Source organism: Crotalus tigris, unplaced genomic scaffold (assembly GCF_016545835.1).
Source record: "Crotalus tigris isolate CLP2741 ecotype Arizona unplaced genomic scaffold, ASM1654583v1 scf7180000024437.13266115, whole genome shotgun sequence".
NCBI classification, from domain to species: domain Eukaryota; kingdom Metazoa; phylum Chordata; class Lepidosauria; order Squamata; family Viperidae; genus Crotalus; species Crotalus tigris.
This window is the reverse complement of record NW_024100606.1, coordinates 6,615,028-6,632,173: the sequence shown is the minus strand read 5'-3', so window position 1 is coordinate 6,632,173 and position 17,146 is coordinate 6,615,028. Positions and strand designations below refer to the sequence as shown.

Genomic DNA, 17,146 nt, shown 5'->3' with positions numbered 1-17,146 from the left:
GTTGTGAAATATGACGTCAGTCATTGCTGTTTGTACCTGTCCTGTTTGGTTGCTGTACCAAATTAGACAGTTTGTACCTGTCTAGTTTGGTGCAACAACCAAACAGGTCAGGTGCAGATTCCAATGCATATTTAAGATGGCAAAGAACAACCAAAACCAGCCTTCCTTTCATAGATGATCTTATATTGCAAGGGTCAGAAGGAGAGCTAAGAAGATATCTGCAGACCCTCCACATCTTGGATATAAACTGTTTCAGCCCCCACCCTACCCCTCTTGGGATGCCACTAGAGTATTGCAAACCAAAACAACTAGACACAGGAACAGTTTTTTTCCCCTTTGGACCATTGCTCTGCTGGACCCCTAATTCTCACAATTCTGTTTAATGTCTATATCGTATAGTATGGCTGTAGTGTTATTATTTATACATTATATTCTTTGCTTTCCCTTCTTATTGGTATTACGATGATTATCATTATTCTGTTGTCTTGCATGTACACTGAGAACTTCTGCACATACACTGAGACTAATTCCTTGTGTCTATAATCACACTTGGTCAAATGAAGTATTCAATTTAATTCAAATATGGCATATGAGTGAGAAGACCCATTCAAGCTAATTTTAGTGAAGACTGGAAATCTATAGGATTTGGGACTAGCTTTAATTCCATTGAAGTTAATGTGTCCATTCACTCTTAAATTTGAGAAAGCCCTGATACAATTGTGTCTTGAAATAGTTTATAAATTCACCTTTTATGAAAGTGTCCATAATTTTCAATTAATTTTTAACCCAGACACAGAAAGCAGATTTGAAAAGTCTGAAAGTTGTACCCACATCTACATATTATATTCTACAACTGTTTGTTCGAATCTAGTGTGACAAAAATATTTCTCAATAACAACTTTTGCATCTATATGTGTGTAAGATATAATAAAATTTACATACTTGCTACTTCCTCCACTACTTTCTGTTTGCCTGACTTCTGAGTTACGACAGTGGGATAAGTTACAGTCAACTTGCTGTTATGTTCTTTACGAATAAGTGATCTTCCTGCTCTTGAAGATGGAGGGGGGGGGGAAAGGAACATTAACCCAACGTGAAGACAAATCCTAATGGTTTTTAAACTTGGGATGAAGGAAGTAGGAGTAAAAACTTACTTGCAGTTTGGACATTTCTTTGAGGTCATGTGTAATTTCCAAAATTGAGAGATAAGTTTACTTCTACATTCACATACATTTTTAACCTACACCAAGAATGAAAAGCAAAGATCTAGAAATTATACTGTAAATGAAACACAAATTTAAATATAGTCAATTGTGAGCATTAACAAGAACAAATTTAATTTAATTTCACTCTGTAGTGAGTTAAGAAGCCTCCAATGTCACCACAAGCATTTGTTATATTATCCATGAATACATTAAAGAGAACAGCAGATCTTCATCACTTATACTCTATTCAGTGTTGAAGCATTCACAAAGTTTCAATTTAGTCTCCTATAAATTGTTCATAGCCAGAAAAATCCTGGATTTATTCTTCCTATTATCTAGGATTTCTAGTCTAAATGTTATCTAGCAAACCATCATATGCTGCCTACATCCACTAACTAGGCAGTAATCCTCACAAATAATACGCTGTTAAAGAGTTAACAGGAAGAATGAATCCAGGATTTTCAGGCTGCGGACAGAAAACCCTGTTTTCTTTTCTGAGCAGCCTGCAATTATATTATATTAGTTTTGCAACAGATGAAATTAGAGAATTAACAGTTTGCCTCAATGTATTAAAGAAAAATGTCACATATTAAGCCAGAACAAATGACGTTTCCATAAAGAACCACTGATTTTACAAGTTAATGGGAAGTGAGAGGAAGCTGTTCATTAAAAGCATGTCAATAACTGCATATAATATTGATTCTTCTTACTTACATGTGCATTGTAGTCTCTAAACTGATTATTTTGGAGCATATCCTTTGTGTGGCAACTTAATACTTCTTCAATTTCAGTACCAATTGCATCTGAGCTTTCATCTAAAAACTGAGAGAATAATTACATTACAAACATATAAAATACAGTCAAAACAGATTAAGCAAAGTAAAACTTACCCTACTCAGGAATGCTTCAAGATCATGGACCTCTTGAATCAGTCCTATTTCTAGTAGCGTTAGCTGATTTAGTAATAAATGAATTGCAGCTCGTGGACATGTTAGATGGCAACAATTCAAACAGGAACCTCGCATCAGAAGGAATAATTTCTGAAAATAAGAAATTATTATTATTACTATTATTATTATACTGCTAATTCACATGTGTTTAATATTGTGCCAATATTATTTTGTTACAATATTGTAATAAAGTGGAAAGGTTATTTATATATTATTATTAGTTATTAATACTTCTATTTACAAATTCTGAATGCAATGATTAATTCACTGCTACACATATATTACTTAACTATGGCTTAATATACTTACATCAAAAAAGAGAGGATTATAAACAGTGAGGGGTAGTTCTATGTGACCTAGATGACCAGGACAATTGTTGAAGTCTTGCATGCAAGTAACACAAACTTCCTTGTTGTCAAGTGGACCCAAAGCCAAATCATATAGTCCATTTGGAGATGGAGTACCCGCATTATCAAGAAAAAGAGGATTGGTTATAGATTTTATACTCAGTTTCCTAAAAGTGAAAGCAAAGGGGGAAGAAGCAAAGAAAATGCCATGGAAATCTTAAAATCAACTACATTTCACAATAGAAAGACTTCAACATGTATTAATTTCCTAGAAGTTTTACAGCTTTCATTATAAACTCAGAAACTTTTCATTCAGAACAGCAGAGATATCTGCTCTTTTTTAACTACTTCAGTACAGAACGCCATACATATGTAAATACGCATTGCTTATCTTCATGCGTGTTGTGCAGCACCTCTACCCATACAGTGGCGCGCCATTAGCCAGAATACGGGAGATATGGGGAAAAGACTGGAAATAAATTATTTACATCAATATGTCCTGATGAACAATTTTAAAGAAAACAAAAAAAGTGTTTGCATAAATTGAAGAATTATTTCCCATGTTGTAATTGAGAGGTTATGTTGGGGGAGGGGGGCGATGGCAACTTCCTCATTGGCTGAAGGGGGCAATTCGTTCAAAAAGGTTAAGAACCACTGCTATAGAGGAAGAACTGAAAATCTTTTGGAATAATAATGGTATTTATGATGTGACTAGATTAAAACCTACAGCAGGGGTCGTCAAATGTGGCCCTTTTATGACTTGTGGACTTCAACTTCAGTTTGCCTGGCTGAGAAATTCTGGGAGTTGAAGTCCACAAGTCATAAAAGGGCCAAGTTTGAAGACCCCTGACCTATAGGCTATCTAGTTGCTGATGTTCCATGCAAGAAAATCTAAAGCTGTAAAGATAAAATTACAATAGGAATATAATGTAAGAAGCATGAACATGCAAAAATTGAAAATAGTTTAAAATAAAATGAATCAATGGACATTTTAGTATCAGCAAATGAAGTGGCTGGAATTGGGCACTTTCAATCAAGACATGATAGTTTATTACAGTACTTGGGACATGAAAAACAAAAGAAGCAACAGTACTGATTTCATAAAAAAGATAGAACAAGGAAATTATTTGGTGCAAACGGTCAATGACTGAATATCAATTAAACTTTGCAAAAAATGGCCCTTTAGTATAATAATTGTCCAGGTTTATATTCCAACCACTGATGCAGAAGACCGATATGCTTTATGATCAAACTAAAAACGTCATGAACTGTCCTCTACAAACAGGAAGCGAGGGTCTCCCCAGCATTTTCGGATATTTATGTTGCACTTTAGCCACAGAATGCCACGGTATATAATAACAACAATAACAATAGGATCTGTAAACCAATATATAGTGAGGCATCACACTGGAGAAGGCTCTAGAACAATGAAATTCGGATAAGAGCAGGGTTTGTCGTCAGAAAAGCAACAAAATATTTTGGCAAAGGCCGACAGATATAACAGGCGGCCTTATTAACTAAATTTCCCCAATGTGGGCGGACTTCGAAGAAACCAAAGTCTGATCGCTGCCTCAAGCAATATGTCCTCCGCGCCGTCCGAATTTACCGTATCTCTGCATCCGTATACATCCCAAACGACAACCCCGTCAGGCGCCTCCACGGCACCTCTTTTGCAGCCATGACTCCGACCAACCGATCTCGGCAACGCCGTCCAGATACCACCGAACAGAGACTTAAGAGGAACCACTGGGGATCCGGCGCGTGTCCACAGCGTGTGCCTGGCGGTGTGGCTGATTACAACTTCCGCTTCCGGTCCCGTCCACATTCCAGCGGCGGCCGGCAGTTCCGTTATGGCGGCCTGCAGGTTGCGGTTGTGTTCGTTTCCCTCCCGAGACTTGTTGCAGAGAAGACTCGTCGTTTCGGGAACATCTGGCTCTTTTAGGTTGGGACGTGAGACCAGGACTCCCACGAATGACTTGGAAAGGTGAGTCAGAAAAATGGCCAGTGAAAAGTACTGTAACGAGGTTGCAGCAGTAATTTAATGCATCGGATTGCATCCATTTAATCTTTGGAATGCCCGCACTCTAGGCTGGATGGCAAATCGTTCTTAATATTAATACTTCCTCATAATTGTATTTTATGGTTGCTGCTATATTAGTAGGTGATCTGAAGCTTTCTAGACGTTTCGAATTACAACGTGACTCAAAAGAAGAGAATCAAAAACTTGCAGCCTAAGTTTTATCTAACTTTGCTCTAAAGCAAATGCGGTTTTTTTGTGAGCATATTAAAGTTCTTTTTAAAAATTACAGTGCAAGAAACAAAAATGGCACACAATAGATAAATTTATAATTAATATTAAGTACAATTATTATTGTTCATATATTGAATAAATTTCCCCTCTTCACGTTAAAAATAATAACGAGCTCTTAAAAACTCAATGGTTCTTGGAGATGCATAAATCCTTATAACATTTTATTTATTCAGTTTCTATATCCTGTTATGGAATTCTGCTGCCTGTTGTAAATAATCATGCCTGAATGTTAGGAAGTGCTTCTCCACAATAAGAACAACTTATTCAGAGAAGTGGTGGGTCACACAGTTTTTATAGTAAAATTTCAAAAAAATTTAATAAAAAAAAATATTTGTGGGTAATTGAGAATAGCTAGTATATATGCCACCTGAGAAAGATCTTTCTATGTTTCCTGATTTTCGAATAATAAATGATTGCTGAAATGATGATTTGCTAGAAGTGCTTTAGATAAATTATAAAGACAGTCTCAAAAAAGCCAAATTTTGTTTGTTTTCTATTTGAGATAGTTTTTCAGAAATAGATTGGATTCTTATATGACAGCAATAATATGCTTTGATTTTAACTTAAGATGTTGCACAGATTTAGTCTCTGTAGTTCAAGAATTATGCTTTATAATATAATGTATTATTTAGCCAGCAAACCATGGCAAATGAACCATGGCTAAACATTGCAGTACAATTGCTTTAAAAATGTATTTGTGAATATTGAAACTTGAAAAAGAAACTATCTTACAATATTAAATGATACTATATTTGATCTTTCAATGAATATGCCAATTGGGAATATTGATTACAAACCAAGAGGTCCAGTTCTTGTTTTCTTTAGGCAAGAAGGTCAGCTGGGAGACTGTGGGCCAATAATTCCCTCCCAGCTCAATCTACCTCACAACATTGTTGGTGTAAGAAAAATAGGAAGTATAATGAATATATGGTATCCCATAATGCTGTATATTCAAGAGGATTCTGTTAAATTATGTAAACTATATATATATATAAAAGACACATGTATGTATATATATGGATTTATCCATATAATTTTTTTTCCTTAGGCACTATTCAGAAAATGCAACCTTTGCAGAAAAATCTCCTATCAGGAAAGGTATAATATTTTGTTATGTTCATGCATGTACCATTAAAATGCATATTTGCAAATGATAAATTTATTATTTCCCTTAATATATGTCATATATTCTATATTTGAAAATAAACCTGAAGACCCTGGACTTGATTCTGAATAAATTGTTCTTAGATAGGACAGCTTCTTTATGTGGCAAAATTTGCTTCTCATACAGACAATACTTATTTAAAATTGTTGGTTTAAAATAGTCAAGTTTACTGACTAATATAATTCCATTCATAATTAAAATTTTATAAACATTTTCAAGATGTATATAGCCTAATAAGTTATAGTTATTTTTGTTTTTCATAATTTCAGAAGAAACAATTTTCCTTCCAAGAAAAAAAACCTGGTGAGTTGTTTCAGTTAAATTCTCCCCCCCCCCCCAGGAAATATCTTACTATCCTTCCATGGCAACTTATAATGTTTAAAATAACCATAAGCCATAAATATAAATAAAGATGTATACTTTATAGAGCCTTTGTGAAATGATTGTGATATTTCCCCATAAGCCATCAGGATATCTATTGCACATTCTGAATCTATTGAAGTTCATAAACATTTTGGGGAAACAGGTTTGTTGCATAATTTCTTGTATAGGATATCTGTTTACTATAGAAAGAACATGCCTAGTGTCAACTCTACAACAAACCTGGCTGAAGCCATCTTGCTTGTTCTAGGTTGCCACAGGAATGGGAAGGGAGAAGTGGAGATTTTTCAATAATCTAAACCAGGGGTGTCAAACTCAATTTCATTGAGGGCCACATCAGCATTGTGGTGTCCTCAAGAAGGACATCAGACGTGGCCTATTGGATAGGCATGGCTGCAGTGGTCATGGCAGACTAGGTGGGCGTGGCCACCTTTTTTTAATAATATATTTTATTAATTTTTTAACAAGCTTATGTCACTTAATAATTGGTAAACAGTGTGTTGTCTGGGTTACATTTGTAAAGACACTCCTTAACAATTGATTTCTATACTCTGTATTCCATATATTAATTTTAGTTGATTTCCTCTTTCCCCAAAACATTTCTTTTTTTTTCAAACATTGAGCTAATACAATTCTTATTGTTTTAATAAATGACAATTAGGTATATACTTTTTTCAACATTCCTAAAAAAATAATAATCATATTAGTATATTTCTTTTCTTTCCAGTCGTTTGGATTGCCTTATCATCAACCGTTACAATCCTTATTTTAGTTTATTTCTCCCACCAAATTCTAAATATTCTTACTGATAAAGGTTTTCTCAACGATTAGTTACATTTATATTGATAGACTTAATTCTGTTTTTCCATATAAGCCATCTCACATTTTTACATTTCTTAAGTAATAGATAAAAGAGTAAAAAAAGAGGAGAAAAAAGGAGAAACGAAAAAGAAATAAAAAATAAAAAAGAAGAGAAAAAAGCAGAAACAACGGAACATAAAAAATAACATGCTACATAGAATATATATCCCTCCTAGATTAATATGTATTTATTTCCTCCAATTTCTTATTCTTTTTAGTCATAGTTAAGAATATATTTACTCTTTAGACAATCCATTCAATAGGTCTAGTCATCTAATCCCCTAACTCTGATTCAAAACATACATATATATATATATATACACATACATACACACACACACACACACACACACACACACACACACACACACTCAAGAATATTGGTAAAAATGCGACTCCCGGGCATAATTATGAATAAAAGAATAAAACACGATCACCGGGTGGGTTGAAGTAAGAATACTTTACTAAAAATATACTTATACTAAAAAGTTGCCAAGCTTTCGCTGGGGGAACTCCCCAGCATCGTCAGGGCTAAAAAGCCATTGCAATAAAGGTGGTTTAAGTAGGTTCAAGTAACGTTTGCGCACGGCTCCTAGACCGTGTTACTGGCCCTGATTGGCCAGCTGATAACCAAGATGTGTCTATAGCGTTATGTTCTTTTCTTTGGATGCCCTTCCCTATCCCTCCACTACTGATCTTTGGAGGCGTTAGTGACCTTGCATCCCCTCCTCTTCGATAATATCATCGCCTGCCGTGTCGGGGGGAGGATTCGATCTGATATTTTCTTGTGTCTTATGATGGGGATAGGGTTCCACTAACTGTGGGTTAATATCCCTTCCCAATTGTCATGTCCGCAGCTCTTATCTGAGTATGGTATGCCTCAGTAATCATGTCTTTATTCCCCACCCGTCTTCCTTACGTCCGTTCCCTCCCATTGTTTGGCACTCAAACCGCTCTCATTACTCCTCCCCTTGCTGATCGAGCGGGTTGTCATTCTATGCTTTCTCTCCCCTGTCCATGTGAGATGCTCCTCGTTGCTATGGGCAACCGCACAATCCGAGATTTTAACGTTAAGTCTTTTAGGTGTTCCGGCTCCACTGGTATCGCTTCCTCCCTCCTGGGGCGGTGTGGGCCTCACATGTGGTTGTTGGGCGGTGCGTAGATCATCCGTATTGAGCGCACCCTCCCTTTCTTTCTCCGTGCGCGGGGAGTCCATAGCCTCTATTCCACCATCCACATGTTGGGGTGGGAGACTCTCTCGCCGCGCGATCCGATGACGGTCACCTGGCAAGGGAGTGTTGATGGTATAGTTATTTACATCCGTATGCAGGCGTTCCCAATGATGGGGGGGGTGCGGCTTCCTGTCCATAATGCCGCAAGTGTTGGTATGATTGCTTGCGATGTAATGAGTGGTAATTCGAGTCCCATTTCCGCAGCGCTTCCATGGCCCCCCATGGAATAGAGGTGGCTCACAAGCCAAATCAAACTTTACGGTCTAAAGTCATGCGCCCAAAAGACCCCCTACCTCCTATGGAGAAATCATCTGTTGTCTATAAGATCAATTGTAGGAATTGCCAAGGCAACTATGTGGGGGAAACATCCAAACGCCTGAAGACTCGTCTCCATGAATACCAATTGGCTATAAAACGGGGCGAGCAGCATTCACAACTTTGGATGCATATGGCTCAGGAGGGCCACCAATTTGACTTCGCTAATACCTGTATCGTAGCTAGTGATGCCACGAAGGGAGGCCAGCTACTGAAAGAGGCCTGGTTCTCGAATGACACCTCAATTAATCGTCGCATTGACATGCATCCAGCGCAACAAGCACTGCGGAAGTGGGACTCAAATTACCATTCATTACATCGCAAGCGATCATACATATATATATATATATATATATATATATATATATATATATACACACATATTTCTTGAACTCAGTCACATTTAAGTATCTAAAACATTTCATCCCTCTTAGAGTAATATATTCAAGAATTTTTCCATTTCTTTAAGCATATTCAAACACATGCTTCTTTTTTTAAGTATTCCCTCTGATATGTCCCATCATCTATTTTCTTAGTTTCCATCTTAATCTTTTTTCTTTGCCCAAAGTCTTTCTTAATCAATATACTTTGCTGAATCAAAAGGTTTTCCCATATGATCATAGGTGTTGCTGTTGATGTAGACCAGTGGTGGCAAACCTATGGCACGGGTGCAGAGGCAGCACTCAGAGCCCTCTCTGTGGGCACGTGCGCCGTCGCCCCAGTCCTAGGCCTTCAGCTGGGTTTTATAAAACCTTTTCGCTTTAGGCCTCTGCCCCCGTGTACAAAAAAAAAGTTCAATCAATCAGTCAATTTCAACTTCTTGCAGGGAAAAAAAAGATCTTGCAAAGTAGGAACTTTTTAGTCCCACCCAGTCTGCTGTTACCACCATGGCCATACCCATCCAAGGGGCCATACCCACCCGGCACCCAACGATGCATGTGGGTTTTGGGTTGCAGTTTGGGCACTCGATCTCTAAAAGGTTCACCATCACTGATGTAGACAGTAAATCAATGTCTCTGTCATGGGCATTTGCCTACTTCTTTTTATTAGAAATCTTCTTCCTTCCTTTTCTCTCCACTTCTTTTGTCACGTTTTGTCTCGATGATGAAATGCGAGTTGTCTTTTCTTCCACTTGAATTAAATCATACTCTTTTATTTTATAGAAGTCCATCTTTAAGTCTTTAACCTCGGATTTATATTCAGTCATCTCTGCTGTATTCTCCTGGGGGTATTTTTGGAGTAAAATTAAGTTGAGGATAAGTTGATTGATACTTTCAAGTTTGTTTTGTATTTCTTTGTAGTTTGAGATCATTGTTCTTTGAATTGCTTGCAGCTTATCATATATTTCCTCTTGTAAAGCATACATTGTTTCTGTAAATCTCACTTTATCTAAACAGCTGTGTTTATTAAGACTTCGAAGGCCACAGGTAGAGATTTTATAGTCCTTATCCACCAGAAGGTGTCAGCGTTGGACTGGCCCCCCAGTCCCAGCTAAGATTGCGTGACCCCCCCATCTCTGCTTCGCCTCCTTCGTTCTGGGCGGGCCTGCAGCTATGGGCGATGGCCTAATGGACCTGCGTGAGCGGCTGGCAGCTGTGGCAGGTACCAAGGTGCGCTAGGGGAATGTGCTCCACCCACGGGCCAAGGGCAAGACCTTCAAAGGGACTGAGATGATCAGTGGTGGCCTGTTCTCCAACCAAAAAGAGATGGGACAGAGTAGGCATGTCCAATGGTCCACATCACATGACCCCCTGATTTTGCATGCTGCCGCTGCCGCCTCAGCACTGCTGCTGGAGATCTGGCCCAGTATTCACAGTGAGCTATGCAGCCTTTGCTGCCGGATGCCATTGGTCTCCGTGCATTTACTGCCTCCTGTACACATGCTTTGGGGTCCGCCGGGCTGGCAGGGTGGCGGGGCCAGTCCCTCACTGTCTCCGGGGCATCCCCAGGCCAAATATTGGCCAAACGCAGGCCGGATTCGGCCTGCAGGCCTTGTGTTTGAGATGTCTGATCTAAAGAATTCTTTGTCCCATGGGAACCAGGGTCATTTCAAACGGTTGGATGAGGAGGTTGGTGTACTATTAGAAAGCCCGCCAATTATTTTATTGGAACATGTAATTGATTGCACAGTATTGGGGTGGGAAGTTTAACTTTGTAATAGTGTAATTCTTTGGAGGGGTTTTCAGGCTTGGTTTCACTTTTGAAACTCTAGCTTTGGAGTTCTGATTTATCTGGTCTCATCTGTCAGAACCATGATACCTAGATACTACCCCAAATGCTTAACATGTGCAGTTGTAAACAATATGTGAATATTTGATTGTGAGATTACCGTGTTCTAAAGCAGGGTTCCCCAACCTTTCTAGATTGGAGGCCCAAAGGGAAAGGGAGGAACAGAGAAATATGTATGCACGCGCATGTGCAAATGGGCATGCACACAACAGCAGCGCCAGTATTCGTGCACAAGCGGGCCACTAGTGACCATGTGCAGATGGGCTGATAGCGACTGGGTGACAGAGATGTTTGCACTCCCACACATGCGCAAATGGGGCCATTAGTGTGAGTATTGGGTGCACACATATGTGCGTTCACTTGCCAGCCATTCCCACTGGCCAACAGACTGCGGCCTGGGCCGCAGCCCACAGGTTCTAAAGTAATATATCTTCTTGCAGTTTTCTCCCTTTTTAAAGTAGTACCAGTTCAAAACAGAATGTGAGCCACATCTAAATATAAGTCATGCTTTCCTATCCAAATGTTGTTGTGCATGTTACCATAGCCAGGCCTTGTCAGACATTTCTACTATAAATGCAGTTGTCATTCCTCTGGCATAGCATATCTAATATAACTATAACCTAAGTACATAAGCTTAGCTTCTAAAATAAAATATCTGCACCACACAAAATATTTTAAATTAAGAAACTACTATTTATTTGCACAAAGGGGAAGTTTCACACTGGAGGTCGCTGCTGAATTGATAGCATGTTCCACCTCCCAACCTTACTGTCTGCTATTGACCCATCCATCTTTTTTCCTTTTTCATTGTTTATTTTATGGATTCTATTTTACGTATCCTCCTTTCTTATCCTCCTATTTATTCTCTTTATCCTTTCATTTTCTTCCTTATTATTATTGTAAACACCCTAAAGTAGGCCCATGTAGATGGCAAATAAATTTAACAGATACATAAATAAATTTAAATAGAGACTTATTTATTCAAGCTTGTTTATTGACAAATTGAATTGAATATTTAGGATTCTAAAGCATTGTTTTAGATCTCTGTATCCTTGAAGTTTTGTTCAGTAAATTACACCATAGTTTCTGTTGAAAACAATATGCAAATTAAAAATAATACTGCACATTTAAACTTTAACACATTTTGCTTAAAATTAGGGATAAATCAGCAATTCTTCGAGCACTTGCATTAACTGTAAACAGGGTAAGTACTACAAATCTTCATTGTGTTACTAGTCCTCTTTTGATATGAAATATCCTATATATGGCAAAATATATTTTTATCTTTATCATATGTTGCCTTTAATATTATTTCATGTTACATTTGTATTCCTTTATATGAAGGAGAAAAAGTATGGTATTTCAGCTAAATAAGTTTCAAATTTGAAATGTAAAAACAATCTAAGTGAGATGTAAATATATGTACATAATATTGTGTTCAGGATTGAAAAGAGCTCATTTTTTTCTTAGATAAACAGTAGCACAAAGATGTTATTTACAAAGTTATTAATCTTTGATACCTGCAGTTTCCTTCCAAGAAAAATCTGCCTAAATATTTTACTAAAGATTAAATCATATTGCTGATTATCCTAAAGCAATTTTCTCTCTTATCAAGTCTTCTTTTGCAAATATACAATAATAGAAAGGAGTACAGACATGAGTTTTTCTTAATAAAAGAGCTTTCTATTATTAAATTATTTGATTAAGTACAGGAGAAAGATGAATCTACTGTTCATTTGAGCAGAATCTATACATTAAATGCTTTTTCCTTCTCCTTATAGGATATTACAGCTGTTCCCTACACATTTCAAGATGATCCTTATCTTATCCCCAGAAATTCTTCAGAGCATGTAAGTGACTTTTCTGAAACTTTATTTGCCAGAAGCAAACAAAAAAATGGTTTACTTTCCAATCATTGCTATTTGTAGGTATTCCATTATTTCTAGTGTACTTTTCCGTATTCCTTATTTTTACACAGTGATAATCTAATAATTGAGGCTCAGCTGGAAAAGGAAAAGCTACCGTGGTCCCCCCAAAATAAGACTGGGTCCTTTTTTTTTTTGCCTCCAAAAGAGTCACCAAGTCTTATTTTGGGGGGATGTCTTACCTCCGACTCCAACAGCCCCGCCCAGCCAGTCCACTTCTTCTGCGGCCAAAGGAGCAGCTTCATTTTGCAGCTGAACTCCGGCCTGCATTTTGCAGTCAGGCCTTTCCAGAAGGCCTCTGCAGCCGAGTACCGAGCTTTGGATTCAATCCATAGCTCGGTTCTCGGCTGCAGAGGTCTTGCAGAACCGAGCTATGAATTGAATCCACAGCTCGGTTTTTGGCTGCAGAGGCCTTCCAGAAAGGCCTGTGACTGAGAAATGCAGAAGACACCTTGCAGACACTGGCTGCAAGGTAAGTGCGCGTGGGGCAGCTCCACATCCCTACCCCCGCCCTAGCTTTATTTTTAAGTGTGTGCCTCATGGTACATCCATCTCCAGTGCATCATATGGAGAGCTGCTTACTAAATTTCACATATTCTAAACCAAGGGAAAAAATCATTAAAAATTAGATGTTTAATAGAAGATCTTATTTAAAGTTAGTAAAAAAAATGTATTTGCTTATAGGGTTACATGTAGTCCTCGACTTGGGACTACAATGGAAGCTGGAATTTTGCTTGTAAATTATTGCAGTCATAAGTCAAGGCATCGTGTGATCGGACTCAATTTTATGACCACTTTTAATAAAAATAACTTTATTGTCATTTTGAATGTATACCAATCGGCATATATCAAAATGAAATTTTGTTGCATATCACTGTAAAGGACCACCATCTCCGATATACACTCCTTGTTCATGGCCAGCTCAAATTTCAGAACATCCATTTTAGTCTCTAGGGAGCGAACGATGGCAAACAGGACAGATGGAAACAGAGCTACATGTGGATTAGCCCTCAAATTAACTTGTATTCCTGCACAACAATCTTGCCTCCTTTCCTTTTTCTGATCCTGACTCTTCCACCTTTTCCTTAAAGGGGCCTCACTCCTTTTTGCCCCTGGAGCATGTTGCTGCCACCTCTGACTCTTCCAAAAGCCTCTCTCTCTTCCTCTGGGCCTGCCGACAGCCTCATCCAGTTCCTTTACTCAATAAGCCCTGGGACTTCTCCTTCTCTGCCTCCTTCAGAAACAGCCCTGATTTGCAATAGAATCCATCACTGTGCCAGTAGTCAGATCGTGCTGCGGGCAGAACATTTTCAAACAGCGCAAATGACTTTTTTTTGTATAACAAGTTTTATTAATTTTCCATTTTTACAAACCTTCAGGTATTTCAGGAAGCAACATGGTGGTTGGGTAATACATAATCCAATAACACACTTATCCATACATATATCAGTTTACATCATCAAAAGTTTTCTCTGTTTCTCTTTATTATAACAAATTCAAATTGGTAGGTTGCTAGTTATAACTCAATCATTTAATACATTTATAAACAGCTTTTAGGTTATATATCTCCAAATTCTGTTTTTAACTTTTGTCTGGTTTCAGTTGGAGTATTTGAGTTGGCTTACTATCCAATAATGTTTAGATTTCGGATATCCCATGGTTCCTTAATTCATACAAAATAGTATCATTTCTAAGGTACACTTATTGTTTATTCCAATAAATTCTTAATTTATTTCACCATCATATTCTAATTCTCATTTTAATATCATCGCTTACTCATAAAATAACATGTATCCTCTGAATCCATCTTCTATTTATAATTCAAAGTCTCCTTAGCTCATTAGATAAAGTTGAAAGCTCTTCCATTAGATAGCAAACAAAGAAAACCATTTTTTTTAATCTAACTCTGGCCTTCCTTTTATGCCAAGCTGGCTTTCATAAAAAAGCTTTTTGGGCCTCAAATGGCTCTCCCTTCCTTCCTGGATATATCATTTGAAACAAGTGAGATCATCCAGTCATCAGCCTATCAAGGAAGCCAGTCCCTTCACAGTCGTTAAATTGTTGACCCAATGGTTTAAATCTCCATATCTGAGTTAATGTGTTTATCATGCGTTCAGATTGGTCTTCTTCTAGTTCAGGCATGTCAAACACAAGGCCCAGGGCCAGCCCACGAAATGGTTTCATGTGGCCCGCGAAGCCATCCTGGAAACAGGGAATGGCCCCCGCTACCTTGGCCCTGGCCCAGGCTGGCTGGGAGCCAATGTACAATTATGTGGTGGCCATCTATGCTAAAACACATTCAGTCTTAGCTCCACAGGGCCATCTAGAAACAACAAGGAACCAGCCCCTGCCGCGTCGGCCCCACCCCCTGGGTGCATGCTGGGGAGGTGTCACCCTTTGTGAGGAATGAAGACATGGACCATGCCTTGGCGCTTGCCCCGGTCCCACCCCCTTATGCCAGAGACTCTCAGATCTGTCCCACTCATGCCCAAGCCCCGACAGGCACCCTTGACACAAACGATTTAGAGCTGGCCATGCCCACCCAGTAGGCCACATCCACTCCATCCACACCCACCCAGTAGGCCACACACACCCCGCCCCCCGCCCCCCGAGGGCAACCCCAGTGCTGATGCGGCCCTCAATGAAATTGAGTTTGACACCCCTGTTCTAGTTTCAACTGAAGTAGATGAAGATTCATGTTCGATGTTGTAGTTGTTTTTGGATCATCCTAGACTTTCTGAAATTTCAGTGTATTGTCGTAAATCCTCTGGAAGTTCCATTTTAGCATTGCTTTGATCAGTTTCTGTTACTGTTGTAGTTGTCAAGTCTTTAAGTAAGATCAAGCTTTGTGTATTAAAGGTCTGAGTAGATTGTTCCTGACATTCTTCCACTTTGTTACTAGTTCCTTCTTCTATTGCTTTTTGAAATGTGGGTTCCTCTAATGGGGTTAAAAGCTGCCTTTTGTGGCTTTAAAGTGGCATGTAAGACTTTCATTGTAGACTTCATTAGTTCAGTAGCCTCTAGAATTTTTTCAAGTATAAGTTTGACATTAAGCTGTGGGTGGTATTCCTCTATTTCTGTAATGTTAACAGTCTTTTACTATCCACCTCCACTATAAAGAACTATTTTCACCAACCAGCTGTTTCAAGTTCTTATTTTTTGGTTGCTGTCAAGGACAAATTTTAGTCTCAGAGATCTCCTAGTCAGAAGAAATTCATTCCACTAGTTGTAGCAAATTTTCACCACTAGATGTCCCCAGTAGCATACAAAGTAGGGCTTTTTCCGATTCAAGAGAGGAAACAAAGAACATTCCGTTCCCCCCCCCCCCTGATTAACAAAAAAGTAAAACAGGGAGCCCAGGTATCCGGATATAAGTCCAGGTAAGTAGTCATTTAATCTTGTTGTTCCTTTTTTTTATGTGTGTGTTTCTTGGCTTTATATTCCTGAAGTGAGCAAGACTGCGAAATTCAGCTGGTGGAAAAGTGTATTTCAAAAATTTTTACACAAAGGTAGTTGGGAGGAAAAAAAGGGAAAAAAGCAACTCCTCCAGTTGCTTCTTCATGCTTAGTTGGTGCTTTGGGCTTTCAGCTGGTTCAACTAAGTGAGGGGCCATGTTAATGGCCTCTCTTTTCGGACCTGGGAAGTTACTTCAGATCTAACGGAGAGGCTCCCCCCCCCACGATCCAGCAAGAGTCCCCCCCAACGGTCACCCCTCCAAGGTGACTTTTAATCCTTTCCAGGGTCTTCCAAAGGAGAAAAACCAGACGGCGGGGAGAGGAATCTCTCCGCATGTCAGCCAGTGTCGAAAACCAGAACCAGAAACCGCAAATGACTGTTTCGGAACTGTTAGTAAGACCGTTAAAAGTCAAAAAGCAAATGACTTTTTTTAACAAATATTTTATTGAGTTTTATAAGGATAACAAGGGAATAAGGTCAACAAAGGTAAAACAAAGGGAGACATACAAAAGGGTTAAACCAAAGGAAAGGGGTAAACACAAAAATGGGATTAATCCTACAAAATAACATCGCTTCAGCAAGTAAACCCGTCCAGGTATACATATTAAATCTTAATAATTATTCTAGTATTAAACAGCTTTCAATATAGTCATGTAAATAACAAGTTAGTCAATATATCTCATTCATTTTAGTAAATAACAATGCTTAATACTAATTAGTTGTAATAACTTTAAAATAGTAATATATTACTTATTGATTATAATTTATT

The 17,146-nt window shown here is 38.3% G+C and overlaps 2 protein-coding genes across 5 annotated transcripts in view; one reads left to right on the top strand and one right to left on the bottom strand.

Annotated features, from left to right (window-relative positions):
- The window catches only part of POLR1A (RNA polymerase I subunit A), a 57,892-nt gene extending 53,590 nt beyond the window's left edge, over positions 1–4,302 (bottom strand). Inside the window, exons 1-6 of the mRNA XM_039331349.1 lie at positions 4,109–4,302; positions 2,465–2,669; positions 2,096–2,245; positions 1,920–2,027; positions 1,155–1,240; positions 943–1,052 (exon numbers count right to left, since the gene is read on the bottom strand). Of these exons, the coding sequence (XP_039187283.1) occupies positions 943–1,052; positions 1,155–1,240; positions 1,920–2,027; positions 2,096–2,245; positions 2,465–2,669; positions 4,109–4,182 (733 nt within the window). The 5' untranslated portion in view covers positions 4,183–4,302. The remainder of the gene's footprint in view (positions 1–942; positions 1,053–1,154; positions 1,241–1,919; positions 2,028–2,095; positions 2,246–2,464; positions 2,670–4,108) is intronic.
- Positions 4,303–4,315: 13 nt separating this feature from the next.
- PTCD3 (pentatricopeptide repeat domain 3) overlaps positions 4,316–17,146 on the top strand; it is a 56,087-nt gene continuing 43,256 nt past the window's right edge. For 2 of the 4 annotated variants that reach the window (XM_039331351.1, XM_039331350.1), the window contains exons 1-5: positions 4,319–4,486; positions 5,862–5,911; positions 6,248–6,281; positions 12,155–12,200; positions 12,778–12,846. In XM_039331351.1, the coding sequence (XP_039187285.1) occupies positions 4,353–4,486; positions 5,862–5,911; positions 6,248–6,281; positions 12,155–12,200; positions 12,778–12,846 (333 nt within the window). In that variant the 5' untranslated portion in view covers positions 4,319–4,352. Of the gene's footprint in view, positions 4,487–5,861; positions 5,912–6,247; positions 6,282–12,154; positions 12,201–12,777; positions 12,847–17,146 lie in introns of all 4 variants that reach the window. The other 2 variants (XM_039331354.1, XM_039331352.1) reach the window with 2 other exon arrangements.